General features: G+C 44.5%; 1 protein-coding gene across 39 annotated transcripts in view; it reads right to left on the bottom strand.

Moving 5' to 3' along the window:
• SORBS1 (sorbin and SH3 domain containing 1) overlaps positions 1–25,465 on the bottom strand; it is a 257,482-nt gene that overhangs the window by 26,905 nt on the left and 205,112 nt on the right. For 6 of the 39 annotated variants that reach the window (XM_039911578.1, XM_039911579.1, XM_029061058.2 and 3 more), the window contains 10 exons: positions 22,354–22,468; positions 17,469–17,552; positions 10,611–10,625; positions 10,108–10,173; positions 9,437–9,535; positions 7,906–7,955; positions 4,805–4,977; positions 2,710–4,209; positions 1,869–1,957; positions 1,243–1,410 (listed from right to left, as the gene is read on the bottom strand). In XM_039911578.1, the coding sequence (XP_039767512.1) occupies positions 1,243–1,410; positions 1,869–1,957; positions 2,710–4,209; positions 4,805–4,977; positions 7,906–7,955; positions 9,437–9,535; positions 10,108–10,173; positions 10,611–10,625; positions 17,469–17,552; positions 22,354–22,468 (2,359 nt within the window). The remainder of the gene's footprint in view (positions 1–1,242; positions 1,411–1,868; positions 1,958–2,709; positions 4,210–4,804; positions 4,978–7,905; positions 7,956–9,436; positions 9,536–10,107; positions 10,174–10,610; positions 10,626–17,468; positions 17,553–22,353; positions 22,469–25,465) is intronic. The other 33 variants (XM_029061066.2, XM_029061065.2, XM_029061073.2 and 30 more) reach the window with 10 other exon arrangements.

Below are 25,465 nucleotides of genomic sequence, written 5' to 3' on the forward strand. Positions count from 1 at the left end.
TCCCAGATCCCTTTCTTCCTTTGCTTACCTTTTCCCTCTCCTGAGCCTCCTCATTCTTCTGTTCTACAGCATTTCCTTTCAAATCCCACTTGCTTCCCCAAACAAGCCCTCCTCCTCTCCTTGCCAGCTAACTGGCCATTTGGAGGCCTTCTCTTCCACATCTTGAACACTCACTTCTCCAGCATTCCTCTCCCCCGTCTTCCCTTCCTTCTGAGAACCCTTTTCCTACCATTTCATGATCCTTTCAAAACCTCACCCTCATTTGCAGCCTGACCCACCCATCTCAGCACTTCACCCTTCCCACTGTCTCCTTCCTCTTCAACTTTCTACTCCATCTGCCCTCCTCATCCTTTCTACTCAGAGCCCACTTTTTCTTCCTTTTTTCAGCTTTCCCTGCAACCCCTTCCCCTCCTTTTTCTGCTAGCCCTTATTTTTAATAAATGCTTTTTGACTTCAAGTTGATGATTCTCTTCCTGAAATGATACCTATTGTAACAATAACAAAGATGATAGCAATAATCTACAGTTCAGCAGTGCTTCACCGTGAAAGACTCCTAACCCTACTTGATTTCCCAGCGAAGATCCTACGGTTTGTGAACAGCACAGGTGTCTCATTTGATAATGGGATACAGAGCAGTATCCACTGAGTGAGGGCTTACAGAGCTAGTCTATTCCACAACCCCTTAACCAAACCATCTAGGGGAACTGGACATGGGTGAGGATGGCTGAATGCAACCCATCACCACCTTCTTAGACGCACAACTGAAGTACACAGCCTACTGATGGGGTGCGCCTCTTGAGTATCAAGAACAGTGACACTAAATCGACAACTGTACCATCCCTTCAAAAACAGAATTGCGCAGTATAATTCCCCAACCTACTGGCCATTCCTACGGCAGGATCGAAAAGGCATAAAGTTCTGAGCAGAATGCAGAGACAAGACAACACCAGAGCGATATGATGCAAGATGTAAGAGGACTTGGCTTATTATGATGGCTGATATTTCCAGGCATGCATCAAAGGTGACTACCAGCAGATCTCAGCAAGGCATGCTTTAATATATACAGCTTGGTACATAATAGAGATTAATTCCATTTACCAGGCACAAAAGAGTCAAAGCAAGCCTAAATGAAGCTAGTATGGAAAACACGGTTTGGAGAGCTAATGTTGACCTAGAGCACAACACCGTGAGAGGCGAATATCGCTTTGGGTCAAGCAGCAAATTGAGGTAACCCAAACAGACCTCTGACCCAGATTTCCTCTTTGCAGTATCGTCTACATTTAGGAGGTCTCCAAAGCGTTCATTAGTGATAAACTGATGGTGTGTTGGAATAACCCCCGTGTGCCTTCTAGCTGCAATATCGGCCTCTTCTTGTTCTCGCTTAAGTCGTCTCTGGTCCGCTAAAAGTTTCTGCCATAAAATTGCATAAAACGGGGTGTGAATCATCCTGTTCAGGGCATTTGAAAATTGCCAACAAATGTGACTAAGGAAAAAGACGTTGAGGTCAATACGGAATTTCTGAGAACATCAAACTCTGATTTAATCGAAGTCGTTATTACATTTCTAGCATACAGAACCTTCTTCAAAGCAATTTAGCTGGGAGATTAGAGGTGAACCTTGAAGGTAACTGAGACAAATATACATATCAAAAGCAACGTTTAAAGCCGTCTTGGAAATTCTTTTTTTTTTTTTTAAAGTGACGACCTTAATCCCACAGTTAATCTATGGCACAGCCAGGAATGGAGGCCAGAATTTCAGTCACCCCCATCTCTGTTACATCACCTCCAGTTACAAATACAGGGAGGCCAAAGAGTCATCCTTTCACATTTTAGCTTCTGGAGATGAATTAAATCAAGGGTGGTATTTACCTCTTTATCATCATGACGCCTGCGAATAAATTCTTCAGGAGATTCCATATAGTCAGCTGGTGTAAAATGCCTTGGTGATTCTGAATCTACTTTGAAACAACACAGTGGAGTTAAAATACACCGATTTCTTTACAAGACCAGAAGGGAAAATGCTTCCAAGCAATCAACGTTTTTTCCCCCCTGTGGTAATCTTAAAGATTTCCAATTATTTTTGACTAATTAAAATCAATTAGAAATTGCTGATTTCGTTTCCCTTTTAGGATCTACTTGTGAACCAATACTGATAAAAAGGAAATGAAAGAGATGAGAATAAAAGAGAATACAGAACATTCTGAGAAGAAAGATGGTTATTGGATCGGTAGGAGTTTTCTTGAGACAAGCTGTACACTCAAGCACAAACACAGACACACACAGGCATGTGTGCACACAAAACACACATGGGGGCACACACGGCACCCCCCCCCCCCCCCCGGCACAGACACACACGTTTTAGGGTCATAGTGTGAGAGGCTGTTCCTCCAAAAGCAAACAGCAAACGAGGTGGCTGCCATTATTTGGAAGAAGGCAAATAAGGGAGGATCCAAAAGTATAACTGGGAATGTCTCATTCCACCCGAGGGGCCGATTTTGTCTTGTAAAAACAAACTGAGGCGATGCCTTGGCAATCGAGGTGCAGATGTTTTAGAAGCGCAGCCGCTGCCGGCCCTGACTAAACGCCAAGCAAAACACTGATGACAAATGAACGGAGGAGGAAATGGACCCCGGCTCACGTGGAAAGAGAGGACAAAGCAAGCAAAATGGGAGAGTGAGATGGGGTGGGGGAGGTCACACTTCCACAATACCCAAAAAGCCACCTCCGTGGTTTGTTCCAAATTCATTCTGCAGGTTGTTATTTCTATCCAAGCTGCGATAGGAACAAGGGATGGCGTTCCCGTTACGACAGGGATCTGGATATTCTTCGGGGACACGAGGCCTCTCCCGGCCGGTCTCCGGGCCTGGGGGGCAGTCCAGCCTCTCCACGGCCCGGAGGGACGACTGACGGCGGGGAACTGAAGGCTTCCCTTCTGGGGACCGGAGCCGGCGGGGGTGACCGACGTTCCTGAGACTGCCCCTCTGGGGCACCGAGTGGCGCCGGCTCTCGGCCCTCGGCCCCGCCGGGAGGCCGGCGGGGTCACCGGGCACAGGCTTCGGGTAGTGGTGCTGGAGGGGCTTTTTCACCCGGAAAGGCAAGGGGCTGATCAGGTAGATGTTCCTGAGGAGCGCGTTCCTGTCCCCCGGGGCCGCTCTCCGCTCGGAGTTGCGGGAGGCCTGGGTCGGCGGCTGCTGCTGCTGCTCATGCTTGCGGATCGTGGTGAAGCGGGTGTAGGATGCCGGGCAGCTGCCCTTGCACTTGTTGAGTCGGTGTCTCCGGGTGCCGCCGTGGCCGCCGCCCTCCCCGCTGTCCGTGGACACGGTCGAGAAATGGTCGAAGTCATCCGAGCAGGCCGAGGGGGGCTCCGAGAGGACCCAGGCCGGGTCCTCCGAGGCGCCACGGGACGGCGAGGCCCAGCCCACCGACCGGCCCGGCGTCGACGCCGCTCTCTTCGCCGGGTGGAGTCCGGGGGTCTCCAGGAGGGATTCGGCCGAGCGCGCGGCGCCCAGGCAGTGTCGAGAGAGCAGGGGCGCGGGGGATCTGCTCAGCCGGCCGGACAGGTGGAGGGACGGCATGGAGCGGGACCGCTGGATCAGCTGCTCGTAGGCGGTGATCCGGGACGAGACGGTGTGCTTCGGGATGTGGTCCGAGCCCTCCTGGCTGGGGTTCGCCTCTCCCCCGGGCCCTTCCGGGCCGCTGCTCTCGAAGTGGGAGGCCAGGTCTCGGACGCTGGAGGAAGCGGCCCGCTGGAGTCCCGACCGGTTGATCTGGTGCATGTTCCTGTAGAGCACTGTGAACTCCGACCTGCCCCTTCGGGAAAGGGCGCAGCACTTTCTGCCCCCTGCTCCGTACTCCTGCAGGCTCAAGGTGCTGCTGGATTTGGCACCGTAGTCGCCCCCCGACCTCATGAGCAGGTTCTCCAGGCTATCTCCTCCTTTGTGAGCAAACAGAGCAACGGAGCTACACAGATTTTCACAGCTCTGAGCCTTCTCCTGGGGCAAAAGGGGGCCCTTCTGGTCTGGAAAAAGAGCGTTTGGAGCGGAGAGCTTAGGCTTGAATTTGGAAGGAAGGATTTCAGAAATGCAGGCTTTTGCAGCGGACAGGGGCTTCTTATGTTTACACGTAGGGCCTAACACGTTACTAGCATTGAACGTTCGGCTATTAATTGAAGAAGGTGAAATCATATGAGCATTCCCACCTTTATGGTCCACTGGTAAGCATGCAGAATAAAATAAACACAACCCATTAGGTTAAAAGCCGAAAGCTGCTAAGAAAGGAGAGGTCACATGCTCAGTTTCCACAAACACGTTTTTCAGTAGGTCTCGGAAAGCAAAATAAAAATAACAGTGCTGCAAAACAGGTGCAAAGATGCAACTGAAAAAGCATCACCCTGTCTGCGGGGATTGGGCATTTCTGCGAGGTCAGAGTTCAGCTTGTTTCAAAGAGTGAGAACAGAAAGAGACACTTCAAGGGCTCGGGGAGGATGGGGTGGGAGAAAAGGAGAACTGAAAAGATCGGGAAGGAAGATGGGCAGCGAGGAAACGGGGTAAGGGTGGGAGGGGTGACACAAGAAGTCTCAAAAGGTCTGGATAAGCATCTGAACTCGTCAGCACGTATCCCAGCTTTTCGACCCAGGCATTGTTCTGCTGGTTCCTTGGAGAGCATACGAATGTCTGTGTGTGTGTGTGTGTTATTTATGTGTATGTGTGTGTTATTTGTGCGTTTGTGTATATCTGTGTGTGTGCGCACACTTACGTATGCATGCACAAGTGAAAGAGTAGGGGTCAACCCCCATTCCCATTTACCTTTGGTGGAAGCAGAGCTGGATGGTCGCTTGAGACCACTTAATCCTTGCAGAGGAATGTCTCCTCCTTCCAAAACACTTTTATATATCTGCCTCTCATTCTCCAGACCAGTGGGATCCCCTCCAGCCACATCTGGCTCTCTTCTTACTGCATGGAAGGTGGGTGAATAGGAGCTACAAAAACGTGGGTGAACGAGGTACGGGATTAGAGCCGGACAACGAATTACTAAGAATTTTAAGAATTCTAAAAATTCTAAGGATTTTAAAGAGATTTTTACCAGCAGAGGAAAAAAAAATACACACATCACGCACCTCAGCTTCTGACCGACGACGAGAGAGTCGTTTTGGTTTAGATGGGAAACAGAGTAGAAGCTGCTGGTCTTAGAGTTCCTGAGGCCAGAGGCCAGAAGACCCATGAAAATGGAAAGGGGAAGGGTCCCATTCAACCCCTAAATGTGCCTTCCGGCCTCATCCAGCTACTCTGGAGTTGAAACATATCTTCAGTGGTGGGTCCAGGGCCCGGAACAGGTAGCCCCTGCAGGCTAGAGCTGGGATGTGGCTTTCATGATGGCGACGAACCCAAGGAGCGACGGGCCTGTGACCCCCACGAACCTTTCCCAAGGTAATTGTCATGTTTCCCACATAGACAACCCATATTGACCTTACTAAAGAAGTTTAGGAGATGTTTGTGGATTTGTTGACAATGCACAGCAACTGAATGCTACAAACAGGACCTTTTTCCTATTCCTTCTGGGGCTGGGAGGGAGTCCACCAACACAGCTTTAATTTCCAGTTGGGGAGGGGAGAGGAGGATGAAGAAACTGCTTTTTCATGACCCATGGGAGTGGTATTACTGGTGCAGAGCACTGTACTAAGAGCTTGGGAGAGTATAATACAACAGAGTTGGTAGAGACATTTCCTGCCCACAACAAGCTTACAGCCTAGAGGGGGTGACGGACATTAATATAAGAATATGAGATGCAGCGTGGCCTTATGGATGGAGCCTGGGCGTCAGAAGGGCCTGGGTTCTAATCTCTGCTCTGCCACCTGTCTGCTGGGTGACCTTGAGCAAATCACTTAACTTCTCTGTGCCTCGGCTAGCTCATCTGTAAAACGGGGATTAAGACTTTAAACCCCATGTGAGACACGGACTGTGTCCAAACTGATTGGCTCGTATCTACTCCAGCGCTTACTACGGTGCCATAGCAAGTGCTTAACAAATCCCACAAATATATATAGACATATAATTTATGGATATGAACATAAGTGCTGTGGGGCTGAGAGTGGAGTGAATATCAAATCCCCAAAGGATACGGATCCAAGGACGCAGATGATGGGGATTAAGACTGTGAGCCCAACTTGGGACAACGTGATATACTTGTATCTCCCCTAGTGCTTAGAACAGTGCTTGGCATGTAGTAAGCGCTTAACAGATGCCATTATCATTATTATTATGACACAGAAGGGAGAGGGAGTTGGAAAAAACAGGACTTAATTGGGGAAGGCCTCAATGACATTCTTCCAACCCCAAGCCACAGGTCCCTTGGGTAAATACATTGTATTTAGGCTTCCACAAAGGGACCAGGATCAGAGCCGACAGTCAATAAATTAAGCTCTTCATGAAACACTTCTAACCTGGCCCAGCTTCCTAATCCAGACATTCATTCTGGACTCCTTCTGCCAGGCCTCCTCTCTCAGCCCACTCTCTTTGCCCTCCCAACATACCCCGCGGGTGCCTAGCCTATGCTGTCTTCTCAAGCAGCATGGCCTACTGGCAAGAGCACGGGCTTGGGAGTCGGAGGGCGTGGGTTCTAATCCCGGCTCCGCCACTTGTGGGCGAGTCATAACTTCTCTATGCCTCAGTTTCCTCATCTGGAAAATGGGGATTGAGACTGTGAGCCCCAAGTGGGACAATCTGAATGCCTTGCATTTTCCCCGGTGCTTAGAACAGTACTTGGCACATAGTAAATGCTTAACAAATACCATTATTATTATTATTATTCTGCACTTCTTGAGCTATACGAGTGGGTGTATGCCTGCCAACGTACCAGTGTGTCCTAATACCGTTCCCCTAGCCTAACAGAATCCCGCACTCCTCCCAATGGAATTCCACACTTCTTTTAGTCTCTAGCTGCACTGGCAACCATCAACCCCCACAGTATTTCTTTACAGCTGAAAATTACCTATAAACCCGGCCAATAAACCCGAATCAAATAAAGTGAAAATTCTCACTTTTGAATTATTGAACTTCATTACATGTTCATGAACCTAGATTTGATGAACAGAAAGGTAAAGTGCTTCTAAATTCTGACTCAATGTTCGCAATTTTCGCTGAGATCTCAATGAAATGAAATATTTGCAGAGACTGATGCTGCATTAAATTATAAATGTTTCTTAGTCAAAATGAAATAATAAAGCAATTATAACTAATTAAAAAGTGTAACAGTCTTTCTCGCTGATTAGTGGGATTTGAGAAACTAGTCTAGACTTTAAGCTCTAGACTGCAAGCTTGTATGGGCAGGGAATGTGTCTGTTTATTGTTATACTGTAGCCTCCCAAGCACTTATTACAGGGCTCTGCAAATAGTAAGCGCTTAATAAATACTACTGACTGACTAGTCAATGTCTTTGGCCTTAAGATCTCTTTTTTAAACCTGAATATACTATAGAAACAGTAATTACAGAGCATAACAATAATTTTTTTAAATAATTATGTTTCAGGTCAGGCAAGCAACACAAAAACTTATACTGTGGCACAGGGACCACGGCCAATCTGATTTACTTGTATCTTCCTCAGTGCTTAGACCATTGCTTGACACAAAGTAAATGCCTAACAAACACTATAGCTAAACCAAAGTAGTCAAAAAACCTTCCAAATTTTTCTAACCTGGAAATATCAATCGAGGTAAGTACATTTCTGAGGAAAGGCAAGGAAGGACAGAATGGTGGGGGAATGTTTCGGGAGCCAGACTAAAGAATAAATACTTCAGAACTCAGCACGAAGTGGCTAATACAAGCCTGAAACACTTTAAGACCCAACTCACGTGCATTTCCCCTTCTAACATGCTGAATGGTAAGATGGGGAGTGAGGACCAAAACTTACTAGGACAGATGCTCGGGCGATGTTTCCAGAGGGGGGTTGACTGCTGTATTCTGCAAAAGGCCAAACAAAGAAGCTATTGAGACACAAAGCCATTCAAGGAAAGAAACAAAAAGTGAAGTCATTTTCCTTTCAGAATTTAGAGATTGGCCTTTGGAAGATAAGAAGACTGGAATATAAAAATTTTGAATGCCTGCAAGGGGCACGGTCTTTTTTTTTTGTTCTTACGGGGGGTGACATTTCTGCATAGCTGACATCTCCTCACAGTGCCTAATTCTTTAGACTTTTAGTGGTGAGTCATTTCACATCAAGCCAAAAGCAGGAAGATAAGAGCCTAAACTAGGAGCTGGAAGTTGTATACTGTTTGCCCCAGTTCTGCCCCTGGTCCCATTGAGCAGTAAATATGCATCAGTAACATCTTTGATGCCAACAAAATATGGTGCAAGTCAATTAAATCCAAAAGTCACTTCCTTTTAGAGGAGTATTCTTACTTTATCTGCTTCTTTCCCATAAATGTGAAAGAGAATTGACACTTAAAATACGGTGAGGGAGTTTGTTGAAGAAATGCTACATTTAAGAATGCTGTTTGTTTCTTTCCTTACATTTAGAACCATGGAGACAGGAAGAAATGCTGCTGTGCCACACTAAAACAACATTTAAAACTCAAACAATCCCATTGGAGAGGATAAGTTCAAGTGCAATAAAATTATAATCATTTCAATTTTGGTTTTTTTTAATTCATTGGATTTCAAACTACAGAGACTTCAACTGTGGCAATGAGTGCTGAAAAATTCAGAGAAGCAGCGAGACCTAGTGGAAAGAGCACAGAACCGGGAGTCAGAGGACCTGGGTTCTAATCCGGACTCTGCGACTCGTCTACTGTGACCTTCGGCAAGTCATTTAACTTCACTGTGCCTCGGCTTCCCCAGTGGAAAATGGGAATTAAGAGTGTGAGACCCTCGTGGAACATGGCCCGTATCCGGTCTGATTAGCTTGTATCTACCCCAGGGTTTACTTGAGTGTCTGCCACATAGTAAGTGCTTAACAAATACCATTTTTTAAAAAAAAATCACCCAGGCCTGGGCCACGAGAATAGCAAGTCGTCAATATTTGCTTTAAAAATTCAAATCTTGGTTGTTTTGGAAGGCGCTCCAGAGAAAAGGAGGGGTGAACAAAGGGGAAGGGAGAACATGCTTACGAGTTAGTGAAAGCAGACACAGAAGCCTCCAAAAGGAGAAAAAGGAATTTTAAGCCACTCTTACGGCCTAATTCACGTGCAAAGCCAGTTTGAAAGAGGCACGCAACTCAACACGTATCTTCATCAAAAACAAGTCCTTAAATAGCCCGGCCAAAAAGTACACCTGAAAACAGATGCCAAGGGGGGAGTCTATCATTTCGGACAGAAGCTAGGAGAACCATGCCATGCCAGCGACCAGCAAGGTCTTTCACTCAAACTTTATTTAATAACCATCCAGAGTGAATAGAGGGAGCAGGCTTTGAAAGGGATTGACAGCATGAAAAGAATAGGAAATACCTTCCATAGCTTATCAGGCGCTTTATTATACTTCTCCATTTTTTCTAAATCTGCCTCTAACTCAGCCTGGTAGAGGTTGATATCTCTTTCTAGATCAGTCTGGTTAAAGAAGGAAAGAATGGAAACATAATGCTTAAGATTAGAGGAGAGGAAAAAAGGAAAGTTCAATTCCAAAAACAATAAAGTTTCTTTTTAATAAAAAGGCCAATATGTGCGGCTAAAAACACAGAAATAGACGGTACTAGCAACTGTTCAGAGATGACATAAGAATAGTGATTACTGCATTAAGTCTAAAAACTTTAAATCCCAATCCAACAAGGCTTCTAATATTTAATTTTGGGTGCTGAAAAGGAAAGAGATCACAGAATGTTCACAAGACCAACTTTTCAAGTAAGCTCTACTTTTTTATTTCCCCATCAATCCAGGTGGTGCTAGAGACTACAGCTGCAACTCAAAAAGACAAGCGACTGCGAAAAATCTCTTTAAAGTCTATTTTGTATCACTTGAAGGCTATTTACTAAAAGACACTGCTCATCGGTTAAAGTGAACTAAAAGGGAAAAAAAACACACCCCAAACAAGCCACAACACACCCACGTAAATCAAGGAAGTCTAGAGAAAGCACACGCACCCACACGCACACACAAGCACAACACAGGCAGTACAAAGTTACCTTTCTATCCTCTCTAGTAAGGATAGAGCAGTCTCCAGGAGTATAATCCCATATCTTTTTTGGAGGCTGATGGAAAGCAGAGGAGGAAATGAAGAAATGAGAATAAAGACAACACAGAGAACATGGAGACTGGTTTAAAACAGAGAGAGAGGGTCACATTAAAGGATTTGCATCAACACAGAAAGAAAAAACCAAATGAAAAGGGTGGGGGGAGAGGGCGGGGTGGGAGGGGAGGGGGTGATCTGGTTTTGCACACATACCAAAAGATCACTGTGGGCTAGGAAGAGGAGCATGCAGAACCCCGAGTTGGAAACATTTACTGCTGAGTTTGTTTCTGCCTGCACTCTCTCAAAAGAGTGTAGGTTGCTAAATATACAAAGAAAAAATAATAACCCACAGTCAAATGAAAGGCTTGCTTCCAAGTTTCTTTTAAAATGAAAGACCACAGCGAGAGCCTTTAATTAAATAAAAAGTGGGCATTTCCTTCCACCATAGATACATACCATATTAACAAATGGCTGAATTTCCAGTGTTGGCAATATAGGGTAATGAGAACAAAGTGTTATTTTCTGTTTAAGGTTTGATTTTCTTCTGCAGCAGGGAAGCCAGTTTATGAATTGGGCTTTAAATTCTTTTGAGGGAGTATCAGAATACGTGTGTTATGGTAAACTATGCTGAAGGGACTTTTCACTAATATCTCCCCCCAGAATCCTTAAAGACAAGTTATGTTAAACTGTGAAACTGTAGAATGAATACTGTGACAATTGACAGTATGAAATTTCTTCCATATGAGATCTCAACACTCTTTCTAGACATTCATTTCCCCCAGATCCCTGAGAGGAAGGTAAGAATATCTTACTTTTCTGGGAAACTGAGACTTGGAAATAATAAGATTTTAATGAAAAGACTTTGGACTTTGAAAAGTCCAAAAGTCACGACTCCCAGTTTTCATATCTTAAACAGCAGGGAAAAAACCACTGTGGACTCTTTTGTAACCATCTTTCTTCCATTGTTTTCTCCAAATATAATGGCCTATTACAGAGATGTAATTTAAATAACACAATTGTAATGATAACATTGCTCTGGGGATATCTGTATTAATCCCAACTGCTGATGTTTAGTAAGTAAACTCAATTCTCCCACATAAATGCAGGCTTGCAGGGTGGTGTGGGGAGGCTGAGCTAGAACTCTGTGGAGATTTGCTGGGTTTAAGACATCTTTGTTCCATGTAATCGCACATAGTTGAATGTACACGTCCTTTGATAGAGGGACAAATAGAGCTTAAAATTATTCTGATTTTCTGGAAGCTTTCAGTCATTTATTACTTGGATGGGCTGTCTCGTAATGCTGGCTTTTTAAGGTTGAAGCAGTGTGGCTTATTGAGAAAAGCAGCACGGCTCAGTGGAAAGAGCATGGGCTTAGGAGTCAGGGGTCATGGGTTCTAATCCCGACTCCACCTGTCAGCTGTGCGACTGTGGGCAAGTCACTTAACTTCTCGGTGCCTCAGTGACCTCACCTGTAAAATGGGGATGAAGACTGTGAGCCCCACGTGGGACAACCTCATTACCCTGTATCTACCCCAGTGCTTAGAACAGTGCTTGGCACATAGTAAGCACTAAACAAATACCAACATTATTATTATTATTATTGGATAGTGCACAGGTCTGGGAGTCAGAAGGACCTGGGTTCTAATCCCAGTGTTTCCACTTGTTTGGGAGGAGACCTTGGGCAAGTCACTTCACTTCTCTGTGCCTCAGTTACCTCATCTGTAAAATGGGGATTAAGACTATGAGCCCCTTGGGGGACATGGACTATGTCCAACCTGATTAGCCTGTATCTACCCCTGCACTTAGTAGCGTCTGGCACATAGTAAGCACTTAAATACCATTTAAAAAAAATAAAAATGATAATTCACTGTGGGGCCACTGCCTACACCTGGTTTTCTTTTCTCCAGTAATGGTGCTGAAATATAACACAGATGGACTTTAAAGAGTATGCCCAAATTGACCTCTTACAGTCCTCGAGACTGTAAGCTCACTGTAGGCAGGGAATGTGTCTGTTATATTGCTATATTGTACTCTCCCAAGTGCTTCATACAGTGCTCCGCACACAGTAAGTGCTCAATAAATACCAGTGACTGACAGGATTTTTATCAATCAATGGTATTTATTGAACACTGTGTTACAAATTTGACTTCTCCCATCCCAGTGGCTTCATTTCAAAAGGGAAATGGGGATCGGGAATCTCCGTCCTTGGCCTTCGGATCTGCAGATATGTCCGAACCATGTTGCTGGCATGGATGGATTTGTAAGGATCTGCAGTTAGGCTTGCCTAAAGATGTACATGTATTCCTTCTAGATAACTGCCAGCTCCCTCTAGATTGCCCAGGGATTGTCTACCAAAACTCTATCACACTATACTCTCCCAAGCACTTAATACAGTATTCTGCACTCGGTAAGTGCTCAATAAATGTCACTGACTGATTGATTGGAAGTTTCTTTAGCATCATAGTGGCGAAGACCAGACCTTCCCACCTGCATATTTCCTTCATTTATGTGGATGCAAGCCAGACTGTCCCAATTGTTAAAATGCCTTCTTGAAGAAACGTATACAGAACTCACAAGGATCAGCATAGCTTAGTGGAAAGAGCACGGGCTTGGGAGTCAGAGAACGTGGTTCTAACCCCGGCTCTGCCACTTGTCTGCTGTGTGACTCTGGGCAAGTCACTTAACTTCTCTGTGCCCCAGTTGCCTCATCTGTAAAATGGGGATTAAGACTGTGAGCCCCACATGGGACAACCTGATTACCTTGTATCTACCCTACCGCTTAGAACAGTGCTTGGCACATAGTAAATGTTTACCAAATACCATTATTATTATTATTAATTTGCACTGAAAGAGCTGCCAGGGCTCAGTGATGTCATTTTACATTTCAATCTGTAATGGCTATAAAGCTGAGCAGTGCCAGGGCTACGAACTACCAAGTCCAGAGGTGCCGGGGCTTTGCACCGCAAAGCTCTGAATGGCTAACTCTTTCAGGCTAGATGACAAGGTGAAGGCAGTACAGTGAATTGTGTTTTAGTGGCCCAATAAAGTAGATGCAGTTTCCAAAGGTGACCCTCTCTCTCAGGCAATCACTTGAGCCCTGCGGGCATGAGGGTCTGTTGGTTTCCCAACTTTAAAAGGGGCCCCAGCAATGGGAATGGTGAAATGAGTTGATAGCCGGAGGGTCCTGTGAGATCTGGTCCAACATTCCTGCACCACTTCACCACTTCACCAGTCTCAGTACCTCCACAATAGCCAGAAATATGTCTGGGGAGGAAAAAAGTGGAAGGGGGCTACTAATGGAATTAGATGCATCTGATAAATGCTGTTTTCCAACCAAGCTGTGTATCCCACTTGATCAAGCAAGATTTTCAACCAAAGTCTCAGCTTGGCAGCCCTCTAACCAGTGATGGGAGGGGTGATACTGAATTTTTAGTCAGATTGACTGGGGTAGGGGGACTCAAAAGGGGGTGAGATGTGAGAGTAATGGAACATTCTGCCCTCCGACTCGGGCCCTTGCTTCCAGAACCACACTCTGCTTGATCCCCCCCATCTCAGTCCTTTGACCCCATCGCTGACCCCAGAGGAGGGGCAAAGGGTACTTCCAAGGGAAGAAATTGGTTTGGAGGGTCAAAGTGGTGTTTAGAAAGCTGCTGAAGTGGGGCAGAAATGTTCGACCAGATTCCACAGTAAGTTCCAACTATCTCTCCATCTCCCCAATCCCATTCCTGTCCAAGCCCTAGAATGGGAATGTATACACCCATTACATCCATTTCTTCCTCTCCAACTCCCCTTCTGACTCCCTACAATCAGGTTTCCACTTTATTCACTCTATTGACTGCCCTTCTAAAGTCACCAGTGCCCTTCTCCTTGCAAATCTAACAGATTCGACTCTATCCCAATCCTCCTGGATCTCTCAACTCTTTTTTTGTTGTTGGGTTTTTTCCCTCTCACACTCATCCTACTCCTTGAAACACTACTTTGACTTGGTTTAACTGACAGTTTTCTCCTAGTTCTCCTACCTCTCCAGATGCTCCTTCTCAATTTCTTTCAGCAACTCTTCACCTGGCTCCCACTGACTAAATGTGGATTTCCCTCAGTCTCTGAGCACCGATGTACTCACAGTCTCCCACATCGCTTACATACATATCTTTCATATCCTGTTACTTAAGCATCAACTCATATACATATTCCTTTTTCCTTCTGCCTCCTGCTAAGTTATTTTCTGGTCTGTCTCCCTCACTAGACTGTAAACCCCTTGAGGGCAGAATTCATATCTACTTACGATATTATTCTCTTCTAAAGTAGTGCTCAGCCCATACCGGTCACTCAGTAAATACTTAGTGCTTCAGTCTGAAGAACAAACTCTATTCCCATGAATTCTTGAGGATTTTTTGGTCACTAAGATGTACCGACATCAAGGCTTAAAGAATAGATGAGATAATTTTACCTCTAGAACCAATTTCAAGTATAATTTTTTTTGCTTAAATTATCTTAAATTATTTCTAGATCTTAAACTCCTTGTGGACAGAGAATGTGTCTACCAACTGTTTTATTGTGCTCTCCCAAACACAGAGCTCTGCACACAGTAATCGCTTAAATATGATCGACATTATTACTATCATCTAATTTTCTAGGGTAGACTTGGTCTAAAACACCCACATGTGCAAATCATTTTAATTGACATGCAAGGACTGACAGGTGCTAGGAAGAGGGGGAAAACTTTAGGGAAAAGACAGGATGTTTGAGCTCCTTGTTGACACTGCTTAATTTCAAGTGCCAAACCCAAGGTTAAGATTTTACGGGGACTTTCATTAAAAGCCTCCCTTTTAATCTATTAAAATTTTCCCTCCACATTTCCTCTGCCCCTCAAATCTTTCAACCTCCGAATTGCTCATTTTTGAGTTATATCAGAAAATAAGGTACTTATTTCCCAATCAATGTGGATTAAGCATCAGTGGTCTTTTACCCAGTTCCATATTTAAAAATAACAATATTTGTTGAACTTCCCTAGTCACTTTTTATGAACTCACCAAAGGCGATTTCAAAACCATTTTGAAACCCGAAGTCCCAAATGTCTATGAGGTAATGACAGAGTTTCTTCATGGGACTGAGGGATGAGCCTTGGTTCTTGAGACTTCAGCACTGAGACCTTGTCTGAAGGAATTGCTTTTAGATATAGTGGCTTGGGCTGCATCCTTAGCACTCTCAGTGCTACTCATAATGCTCATTTTGGGGCACAGCATTCTACAAAGTGTATATGCAGTCTTAACCCACGTTAGCCATCCACAGGCACAACTGGAACCAGAACTCAGATCTTCTGATTCCCACAATAATGAAGCAGCATGGCCTACTGTATAGAGCATGGGCCTGGGAGTCAGAGGAGCTGGCTTCTAATCCAAGCTTGGTTATTACTTTTTTTAATGGCATTTGTTAAGCGCTTACTACGTGCCAGGCACTGTACTAAGCACTGGGGTAAATAAAAGCTTACCAGGTTGGACAATTCCTGTCCCACTTGGGGCTCAGAGCCTGTGTGGTCTGAGGCAAGTCACTTAACTCTTCTGTGGCTCATTCCCTCATCTATAAAATGGGGATTAAATACCCTGCACCACTTCACCAGTCTCAGTACCTCCACAATAGCCAGAAATATGTCTGGGGAGGAAAAAAGTGGCAGGGGCTACTAATGGAATTTGATGCATCTGATAAATGCCAAGGGGTATTTAATCCCCCTTAGGCTGTGACTCCCTTGTGCTACAGGGACCATTTCTGACTTGATAATCTTATATCTGTCCCAGAGTTGAGTACAGTGGTTGGCATATAGTATGGACTTAAATACCACACATTATCAGTGCTTTTCCCACTGGACCAGCAAGAAGGCTAAAGTCTGTAATGTAGGAATTGCCCACATTTACAGATGTGCATCTGAAACTCTCCTTCAACCCTGAAGAGCTCATGGAACATCATAAAAGAGAATTATACATAACCTAAAAATTGTGAAAAGAATGTTGATGAATTGAGATGCGGAGGCTAAGTCACTGGTCCAGCATGAATGGGGGAAGAGATGGAACGAGACATCAGAATTCTTAACCCCCAAATCCATCTTCAGTTATGGGGCTTGGTCTTTGTGAATCAAACTAAGTGCTCTCCTTACAAATACAACACTTTGATAATTTTGACATGGCTTGGCACGTTATCTTTAACATGTTTCTAATTAAAATGACTGTTAAATCATCCCCTCATTGCAAATAGGGTTTATTAAATCAAAGCAAAGGATTCATCAAAGGAAAATAATGAGCTGGATTCCCCCTAGTTGAAGGAGGTGTAAATTCAGATCTGCATGATTAAGGAACAAAAATGTTCTCAACACACACAAATCACCATTTTGCCTAATTTATGACATCCCTGCTTGATTCAATGCCATTTATCTCAATTAGGGTCCCAACAAAAACATGGGAGAGGTGAGTCCACAGCTAGAAAGCGGCCCTGAAACTGTTCCAGGAAGGGCTTGTACAGTGCTTTGCACACAGTAAGCGTTCAATAAATACAATTTAATGAATGAATGAATGAATGAATGAAAGGGCAGTGGCAGAATCTTGCAGTTTCAGCTGCGCTGAGGTCCCGGTCTTTCAGCCCTTGCTGGCCAACTGGCAGAATTGCTAAGGAAATGCTTTGGGTTAGGGAGGGACAGGGCAAGGAATTGACTAATGTGGTTGCTACCAGCACTCCCTTCTCTTACCATTTGCCTGCTGTGTGACCTTGGGCAAGTCACAGTTTCTCGGGGCCTCAGTTTGCTCATCTGTTAAATGGGCATAGTATCTTTGTTCTCCCTCCCCCTTAAGACTATGAGCCCCATGAGGGATAAGGACTGTGTCTGAACTGATTTTATTACGTCTCCTCCTTAACCCCTTAACAAACACCATTTCTACTATTATTCGTAATAACAACTTGCAGAGGACACTGGGGGATGGAGAATTCCTACTACCAGAAGCCCTGTAACAAAACTGTCTTTTACATTTGTTCCAACCTTGGGGAAGAGAAACACGGAAAAGTCAATCTGAAATAATCTTGGAGGTAATATTTAGGCATCTTTATAAGATGCTTTCTCTTCTCAGGGATACTGCCAAGGGTCACTGCCTTTAAGGAACACTGATCTATAGAGGAACAGGCAACTAATTTACTCCCAGGCCTCACCATCAAGGATCCTTTCAGATCCTACTTCGTGAACTGCTCCTCAACGGATCTCATGTTTTGGAGCAAGAGAAGCGCCACAGCATCATTTAAAAAGGAGGCTGTTTTCATTGTCGCTATCAAACTTACCGGTTTCCCAAACTCCAATTCCGAAAAGAATTTATACCAAGGTTCATTCTTTAAATCTATCTCTTCTGGGCTTATATCTCGAGTCTACAGGAGTTGGTGATAGCGGAATGGAAGAAAGAGAAGGATAACATTATGCAAAGATTACATAGGAAAAGAACCATTAGAGATGCAGTGCTTTGGCTTTTTAAAAAACGGTTGCTTTCTTCTATGGCCAATAGCTTTGCTGTTCACAGAATTTTCCATTTCAGGGGTTTAAGGCCTTTTACTTTCCAGGCATTGATTAAAGGACTGCAGGGGCTCCATACAGGCAGGGAATGTGTCTGTTTATTGTTACACTGTTCTCTCCCAAATGCTTAGTACAGTGTTTTGCACACAATAAGCTCAGAGAATGTGTCTGATGTTATATTGTTCTCCTCCAAGCACCTAGTACAATCTTTACACACAGTAAGTGCTCAATAGATTATTAATCATCATAATAATAATAATAAATACAAGTGAACAGATGAGAGGGGAGGGATGACAGAGATTCTCATCGGGAGACTGAGGCCTGGGAGAATGACTTGTTCAGGGCTTCAAAACCAATATGCTGTTGGGGTGATATATTAGAGTCGAGTCTCCCGTTCAAACCCCTGGGCAGTGCCTTCTTCAAATCCGCATGAGGAGAAAGCAGCAACTGCTATGTGGTTTGCAGCCCATTCTTCATTTCAGCCATGTAAAAGATGAGATGCCCAGGCAGAAGAGCTACCTTTGCTGGGCCAATGGTAAACCTCACACAACTTAATTTATGTACTTTTTTTTTTACCTCCTGGCTAAATGTTTTCTCAAGAGGGAAAACTTTCATACTTGTTTGACAAGTTCACTTAAGGGGAAAAAAAAAACCCCACACTTCTACGTCAGTTCCCCAAAACACCACTGATACTGCATCTTTAATGGCACATGAATATGCGAGAAACCATGTCCTGCAACAGTAAAGTGAAAGATGACATTCTAAGTAAGAAAGGACACAAGTGGAAAACATTTCCAAAAGGCATCTAAGGGAATGGATACAGACAATGTACTTTCCGTATTCTCACAAATATATGCCAGAGAATTAGGAGAAAGAAAAATGAAGGGAAAACCGGACAGGACGGGTAACAACACTCTTACAGAAATGCTTATCAATAAAAGGATAAGTACTGTTTATGGAGTAGTAGCTCAAAAAACCCTGTTACCAAATCTGTTAAGCCAACAGACCGTGCCTGATGTGCTGTACGCTTGTGGGAAAAGTTTGTGTGCAGTGTGGTCATGACGGGGGATCCCACACTGGTCTTTCTGGCCACACACATCCCCTCGGGACATTTCAAAGCGGTGTCTGAGTAAAAGGGACAATTCTCAGCCTGTCCCTTTCTCTCTAACTGGAGGGGGAGGGGAGGGTCTAAACTCCATTTGTTTCAGATTTACAAATACAGTACATAAGCCAGGCATGAGAGTAAGTACAGGCCTATATATGCGGGGGATAATCAAAAGTCAGAGCCAGTATAAAATAAATTGAGCAGTAGACACCCACCTTCCAAATGACCATCTCTCCCTCTCCATCTATTCCCTTTATGTTTGCATTTAGTGTGCCTTGTGCTTGCAGGGGAAAACTGAAGAGATCTGACAGCAAGCAAAAGCTTGTGTTCTGGAGTTTTCTAGTATTCTGGAGAGGGCAGTAAAAGATGTTGATGTGCAAGACGGGGAAGGATGGCAGCGTGGCTCAGTGAAAAGAGCGTGGGCTTCGGAATCAGAGGTCATGGGTTCGACTGCCACTTGTCAGCTGTGTGACTGTGGGCAAGTCACTTAACTTCTCTGTGCCTCAGTTACCTCATCTGTAAAATGGGGATTATCTGTGAGCCTCATGTGGGACCAACTGATTACCCTGTATCTGCCCCAGCGCTTAGAACAGTGCTCTGCACATAGTAAGTGCTTAACAAATACCAACATTATTATTAAATGGGAAGGGAGGGGGCAAGAGAAGCAGCATGGTCTAGTGGATAGAGAGCGGGCCTGGAAGTCAGAAGGACCTGGGTTCTAATCTTGGCTCCATTTGTCTGCTGTGTGATCTTAGGCAAGTCACTTAATTTCTCTGTTTCTCTACTTCTCAGTTACCTCATAGGTAAAATGGGGAGCCCCATGTGGGACGGGGATCGCATGCAACCTGATTAGCTTGTATCTACCCAGCGCTTAGTACAGGGCCTGGCACATAATACGTGCTTAACAAATGCCAGTAAAGTGTCAATCTTGGAGACCAAAAATAATTTTTTGCAGTGGAGCAATAGTTAAGAATGATGTAGAACAATTTCCTTCTGAGCCATCACTAGGAGAGGGCTCAGCTGAAAGCAGCTGCTGGACATTTTCTGGACAGAGTAGGAAAGCGGCGGGGGAACCAGGGTGAGGGTGAAGGTACACTCTCTCCCTTCTGCTCTGAGTGTGTTACCAGCTCCCCACTGAATGGGATGGGCAGTGGGGCTCACTCCAAACTGGCACCAAGACAGAAGCAATCTCCAGACTGGTGAATGTTTCTCAGAGACGGAAACTCCACTTGGTGAATGGCAGGGAGACCAACTCCAACAGGTTGCCCTGGCTTCATTTAACTGCTTAGAAGACTTTGCCAAGCCAGGCCCCACCCGACCCCCCATCACCAAGGGCCCTAGGAGCTGTGGTGGAGTGCTGGACTCCCTGGGCCAACAGGTAAAGGCTCTAGAGACACTAGGGGTCACCCCTTAAGGTCCTCCCCTTCCTCAGCGGTCACCTTGGGGTGAGGAAGGTGGAGATGAATTACAGAGTTGTGGGGATCATGAGGGGTCTTTTCTGCACCTACAATATCCATAAAGGCCCCTAAATAGCATGGGTTAGGGGAAGAGCGGGTTTCTTTGGTATTACAAGGTAAAGGCCCCTTCGCTATGGGTAACTGAGAAAACTACAAACTAAGTAGCTGATTTTTTCCAATCATGCCAAGGGATTCTTTCAAGCGACGAGAAACTGAAAAAAATCGAAGGGATGGGCTCTCCCACAGGCAGAATGATGACATGCTAGGAAAGCAGTAATGTTTAAACCCCTTCTTCCTAAATTCAAGAACTCTCTAAAAATTATTCAAATGACTTCAACCTATTACTTTTTCTCAGGGTGGATTATTCATGGTGTTAGAGCCCCAGGACAATGGAATTGTATATTACTGCTTGCTTTGTAGCAAAACGCACAAAGGGAGTTTTATACTATATGAGGATTTTTGGATGCATCTTAGTACAGATCAAAGCTTCTATTGTCAGTAAAGGGCACTGTCAATATTCTTGGCCCTTCAAAGTCCATTCTTTGAGGGTGTTTGCTTTAAATAATATTTCTGCCCATGAAGAGCTTGAGAATGACCCTTTGATAATTATTCTAAGTTCACTGAATGATCACCATTTTTAGGGTCTCTGAGATTGCTTATTTTTCTGACTAAGTAGAATAAAGTCACAATACTCTGACAAAGTAAACAGATGATCCTTGAGAAAGATACACTGGGCTGAGGAGGATGAGAAAAATGACACATAAAACTCTCATTCTTTTAGTTGAGCAGCATGGCCTAGTGGAAAGAGCACAGGCCTAAAAGTCAGAGGACCTGGGTTTTAATTCCAGCTCTACCACTTGCTTGCTGTGTGACCACAGGCAAGCCACTTCACTTCTCTGCTCCTCAGTTTCCTCATCTGTAAAATGAGGATTCAATCCTTGTTCTCATGTCTTCCTTAGACTATGAGCCCCATGAGGGGCAGGGACTGTGTCTGAAATGACTACCTTATATCAAACTCAGCGCTTAGGACAGTGCTTGACACAGAGTAAGCGCTTAACAAGTACCACAGTTATTATTATTACCACAGCACTTAGTGGTTCCCTACTTAGGATGTAGGTTGGTCAGCGGATTTTCACTGAAAAAAACAAACAAAAAAAACCCCCAAAACCCAGTCCTCTGAGTGACAGTTTGATCATTCTATCCCAGTTAAATGAAGCTGCAAGCTTAGACCTCATCTGCAACTCTCCTTGGCCATCCTTAAATATTTTTACCTAACTTCTAATCAAAAGAAACCTAAGGTCAGGTACCAAACTTCATCAAACTCCTCATTATTTCGAAGTCCCTGGAGGACCATTTCCAAAGGGTGGTCTCCTTTCCTACGCATACAATTTTCACATCCTCAATTGCTTTAGGATGTGAACCTACTTAGCAGTCTTTGCTGCAATTAGTGGTATTAGACATTAGTCACAAAAATTGCCTGAAACAAAAAGGAAAGATTTCCTAGAGGACACTGTTAAAATTCAAAGCCTTGTTACAATGTCTTAGACACAGTATAAATGTACTAGTAATTGCTATGAAATTGTTAACAAGCTTGATTCTCCTGTATTTTGGAGAGTGTGTTCACTCGGTGTTTTGGGATGGTATCAACCAGAGTTGTTTAAAACACACAGAGATCACCCCTGTTTTCTAGCTAATTATATTTCTTTCATACAAGGTCTATGCATTTGAACTTTCCCATCTTCAAAATTTGGGAGAATCAAGCTCAGTCTAAATAATGGCCACTTGTAGTAACCTGAAGTTAGAATGAAGCAAACTACCATGCACTAAAAATAGTAAGCACAAACCTGTCAATTTTAAAACATGTACAAATGCATATATTATAAAGCAACATAACATAACAAAAGGAACCCTTCCTTTTATGAGTCCATCATTTCAAGAGGAAACTCATGCGTACCAAACACCATTATATATGGACACGCACGATTTTTCAATTACAAAGCAAACGCCTCCAAAAGAAATACTGTAAATCAGATTTTCAGTGCATTCAAATGAAATAAGTCTGACTACATGAGCTAAAAAATATAATATGGACATTACCATCTTTTCATTGGCCAGAACTGAAGACTTGCCAGGCTGATATTCATAAATACTTTTTGGCTCTGCCCGGTATTTTCTAGTGTCCACTTTCTTGTCAGGAGGTTCCCAGTCATTCCTGTGGAAAGAGAACCCAATTAGCACTGAACTACATACAATGTTGCTATGGAAATTGGCATCTGCTTGGGACATAGTCTGTCCTTGATTAATTCTTGCTTAATCAAGGCACTTTTTAATCTAAAGCAGGAAGTCTGTTTGAGGAGGAACAATTGAACTGGGCTGTTTTTCCTTCTTATAGTAGCCAGATTTACCTCCATGTGGTTGCATTATCACAACAACCAGAGAGGAGGGTAGGTTTAATGGAAGCTGTATTCAACGTTGGACTTTTGATTTCAATGATTTCCCAAATCTCAATATCCTCAATTTGGTTGACACAAGATGCACGTTTCCCTTAAAGCCTCTAAAAGGAAGTGCATCCACTGCCTCACAATCAAGCACTCCACCAATTTTAAGAAACACTCTCTCCTTTCTTCGGAACTCAGATAAGGCAGGCTAGTTTCCTTATCTCTGGGACTCGCATTCTCTTCCTTTCCCCTTGAGGTTAAAGGACATTCCCTGTGATTGTTGTTAGCTGGAAAGCAGATCTGGCAAAGAGCCTGAGGTACTGGTGGTCAAACCCTGGTCACTATTCAGGAAGAAGGTAGTTAAAGGAGACAGGGAGAGAAGAAGAGAGGGAGAGAGGGAGAATGAGGAGGAATGAGGGAGAGAGGGAAAATGAAGGAGAATGAAGAAGAAGGAGGGAGAGAGGCAGAATGAGAGAGAACGAGGGAGAGAGGGAGGACCAGAGAGAGGGAGAATGAGAGAGAGAGGGAGAACGAGAGAGAAAGGAAGAACGAGAGGGGGGGAATGAGGGAAAAAGGGAGAATGAGGGAGAGAGGGAGAACAAGGGAGAGAGAGAGATTGGGGTACTTCAAAGGTCCAAAGAGAGAGGACTTGACAGAAAGAAGCTGGGACTTGGAGGAGAGAGAAGGACAAAAGGAGGGGTGGAAGAGTGAAGATGTGAAAGAGAGAAGGAAATAAATAGAGAAAAGACCCCTGAGAGAGCACCACGAGACCTCAGGAAACACTCCAACACAGGAGCAAACTTGAGAAAGCTGGGGCATCAGGACAGATGATATGGAGGCCAGTATTATCCACTCCTGTGGCTAAGGAGTTGACTCTAAATAGGACTAAAGGTGTCAGAGGCCCAGAGTTGGGTTGGATTGATGGTCCCACCAGCCTGGATCAGAAAGTCTCAGCGAGGGACCGAGAAGAGTAAGGGGGTATGAAGGGGTTCTGAGGAGCAGCGATTACTCTACTCTCACCAGGCAGTTCTTCTGCCTGGCTCTGAGGGGCCTGGAGACCAACGACGGCAGGGCAATGGAGGTAAAGACACTTTCGGGAACCTCTCAGCCCGATAGAGTCCACACAACCCACAGCTATGCACAAAAGCAGCCGCCCACCAGGGCCCCGACACCCACTGTAACCTAGCTACGAGCCTTAGACATGCCTATTTCTCCCACTCAAGTCTCTCCAATTAGGGATGAATTATCAGCGCTTCGAACTTAAGGAAGCAAAGAAAGAATCCTTGTTCTTCCCTCCGGCTCATTTCCTCATTTTGTCCAAGACATGGTTTCAGCTTCTTCCAAGATACAAGCAAGTGTGTGGGACCTTCAATTTACCATTCCCCAGGTGTTTTACATTTCACTGCAAAATCTGGCCATTCTTGGGTTTGTCCCAGTCACGTAGAGAATGTTTGGAGGGAAAAAAAAGTTCTCTTGGGAGATTTCCAGAGTTTCTGTGGTTAGGATGGGGCAGCTAAACTTTGCAGTAACAGAGATGTTTTTGTAAGTGCTTATCAGGGAGGCAGGGAGATCTATTTGTCTTATCTGGAGACTGGGAGTCAGATACTTGGACATTCTAATCCCAAACCATATAGAAAGGCAGCCAGCCTGCCTCTCCGGGGACAGAGTCTGACTCGCCTCTGCATCCCTGAGGAAACTTGCATTTCCCATCTTGGTGAGAAAAAGTAGCCAAAGCGTGCCTTCAGCATCTCTCCCCCTTCTCTCAACCCCTCGTACCCCAGCCCTGGACACTGCTGGCTTTCTCCCGTGCCATTGTAGAGACTCCAACTTCTCCTGCCTCCCCCCACCTGGAGGCAAAGAGAGAAGCAGCTGCTGAGCGCGACTTCCATGAAACCCTGGGAAGATTGGCAGCTGCTGAGATGGTTGTTGTGTTATGTCTTGAACTCTGAACCCCTGGGAACCTGAAATTCTGCTCCTTCAACCATCGTGCCCTACTGATTTTGATTTGATTTGTTTTATTATATGTTTCAATATTTCATCATTCTAGATGTGTTCCGTCTTCACCTTCGCCCCACTTATACTCCTAGACTGTGAGCACCCCAAGGTACGGGGAACATATATAATTCCCATCTGTGGATTCTCTTCCAGTGCTTAGTGTAGTGCTCTGCACACACTAAGTGCTTAATAAATACTATTACTACTATTAGAAAGGATAGGGCAGAAGAGAAGAGAAAGCAGCCGAGATGAACTGAAAGCCCACAGATAGAAAAACCTGGAAAAGGTGAACCGAAACCCTCTAGACTGTAAACCTGTCCTCTAAACTGTAGCTCTGTGTGGGCAGGGAATGTATGTCACAGTGTTCTCTCCCAAGCGCTTAGTACAGTGCTCTGCACACAGGAAACACTCAATAAATACAATTGACTGGCCAAATCCAAAATGTACAGGGACAAAGAAACAACCAAAAAAGTAACCCCTAAACCCAGCCTCTGCTTAGATATCAAGACCCTTATAGTAGTAGATGGGTATGGATAAACCTTACCTTGTGGGGAGAGGGGCTGAGATTTCTTAAATTGAAAAGGTGTATGAAAAGATGTTCTTATAAATGAAAATCAGTGAAAGCAGGTGCTAATAAGGGATCGCTACGAAAGCAAAACAAGGCACTTCGGTCTTGTCACTTCTGTCAGCTTTAAACACTGCATTTCTTTATATTTAATAAAAAATTCATCCTTAGGTCCTACCACCTTTCAGTATGGAAGAATACAAACACAACA

This window comes from Ornithorhynchus anatinus, chromosome 3, assembly GCF_004115215.2.
Source record: "Ornithorhynchus anatinus isolate Pmale09 chromosome 3, mOrnAna1.pri.v4, whole genome shotgun sequence".
NCBI classification, from domain to species: domain Eukaryota; kingdom Metazoa; phylum Chordata; class Mammalia; order Monotremata; family Ornithorhynchidae; genus Ornithorhynchus; species Ornithorhynchus anatinus.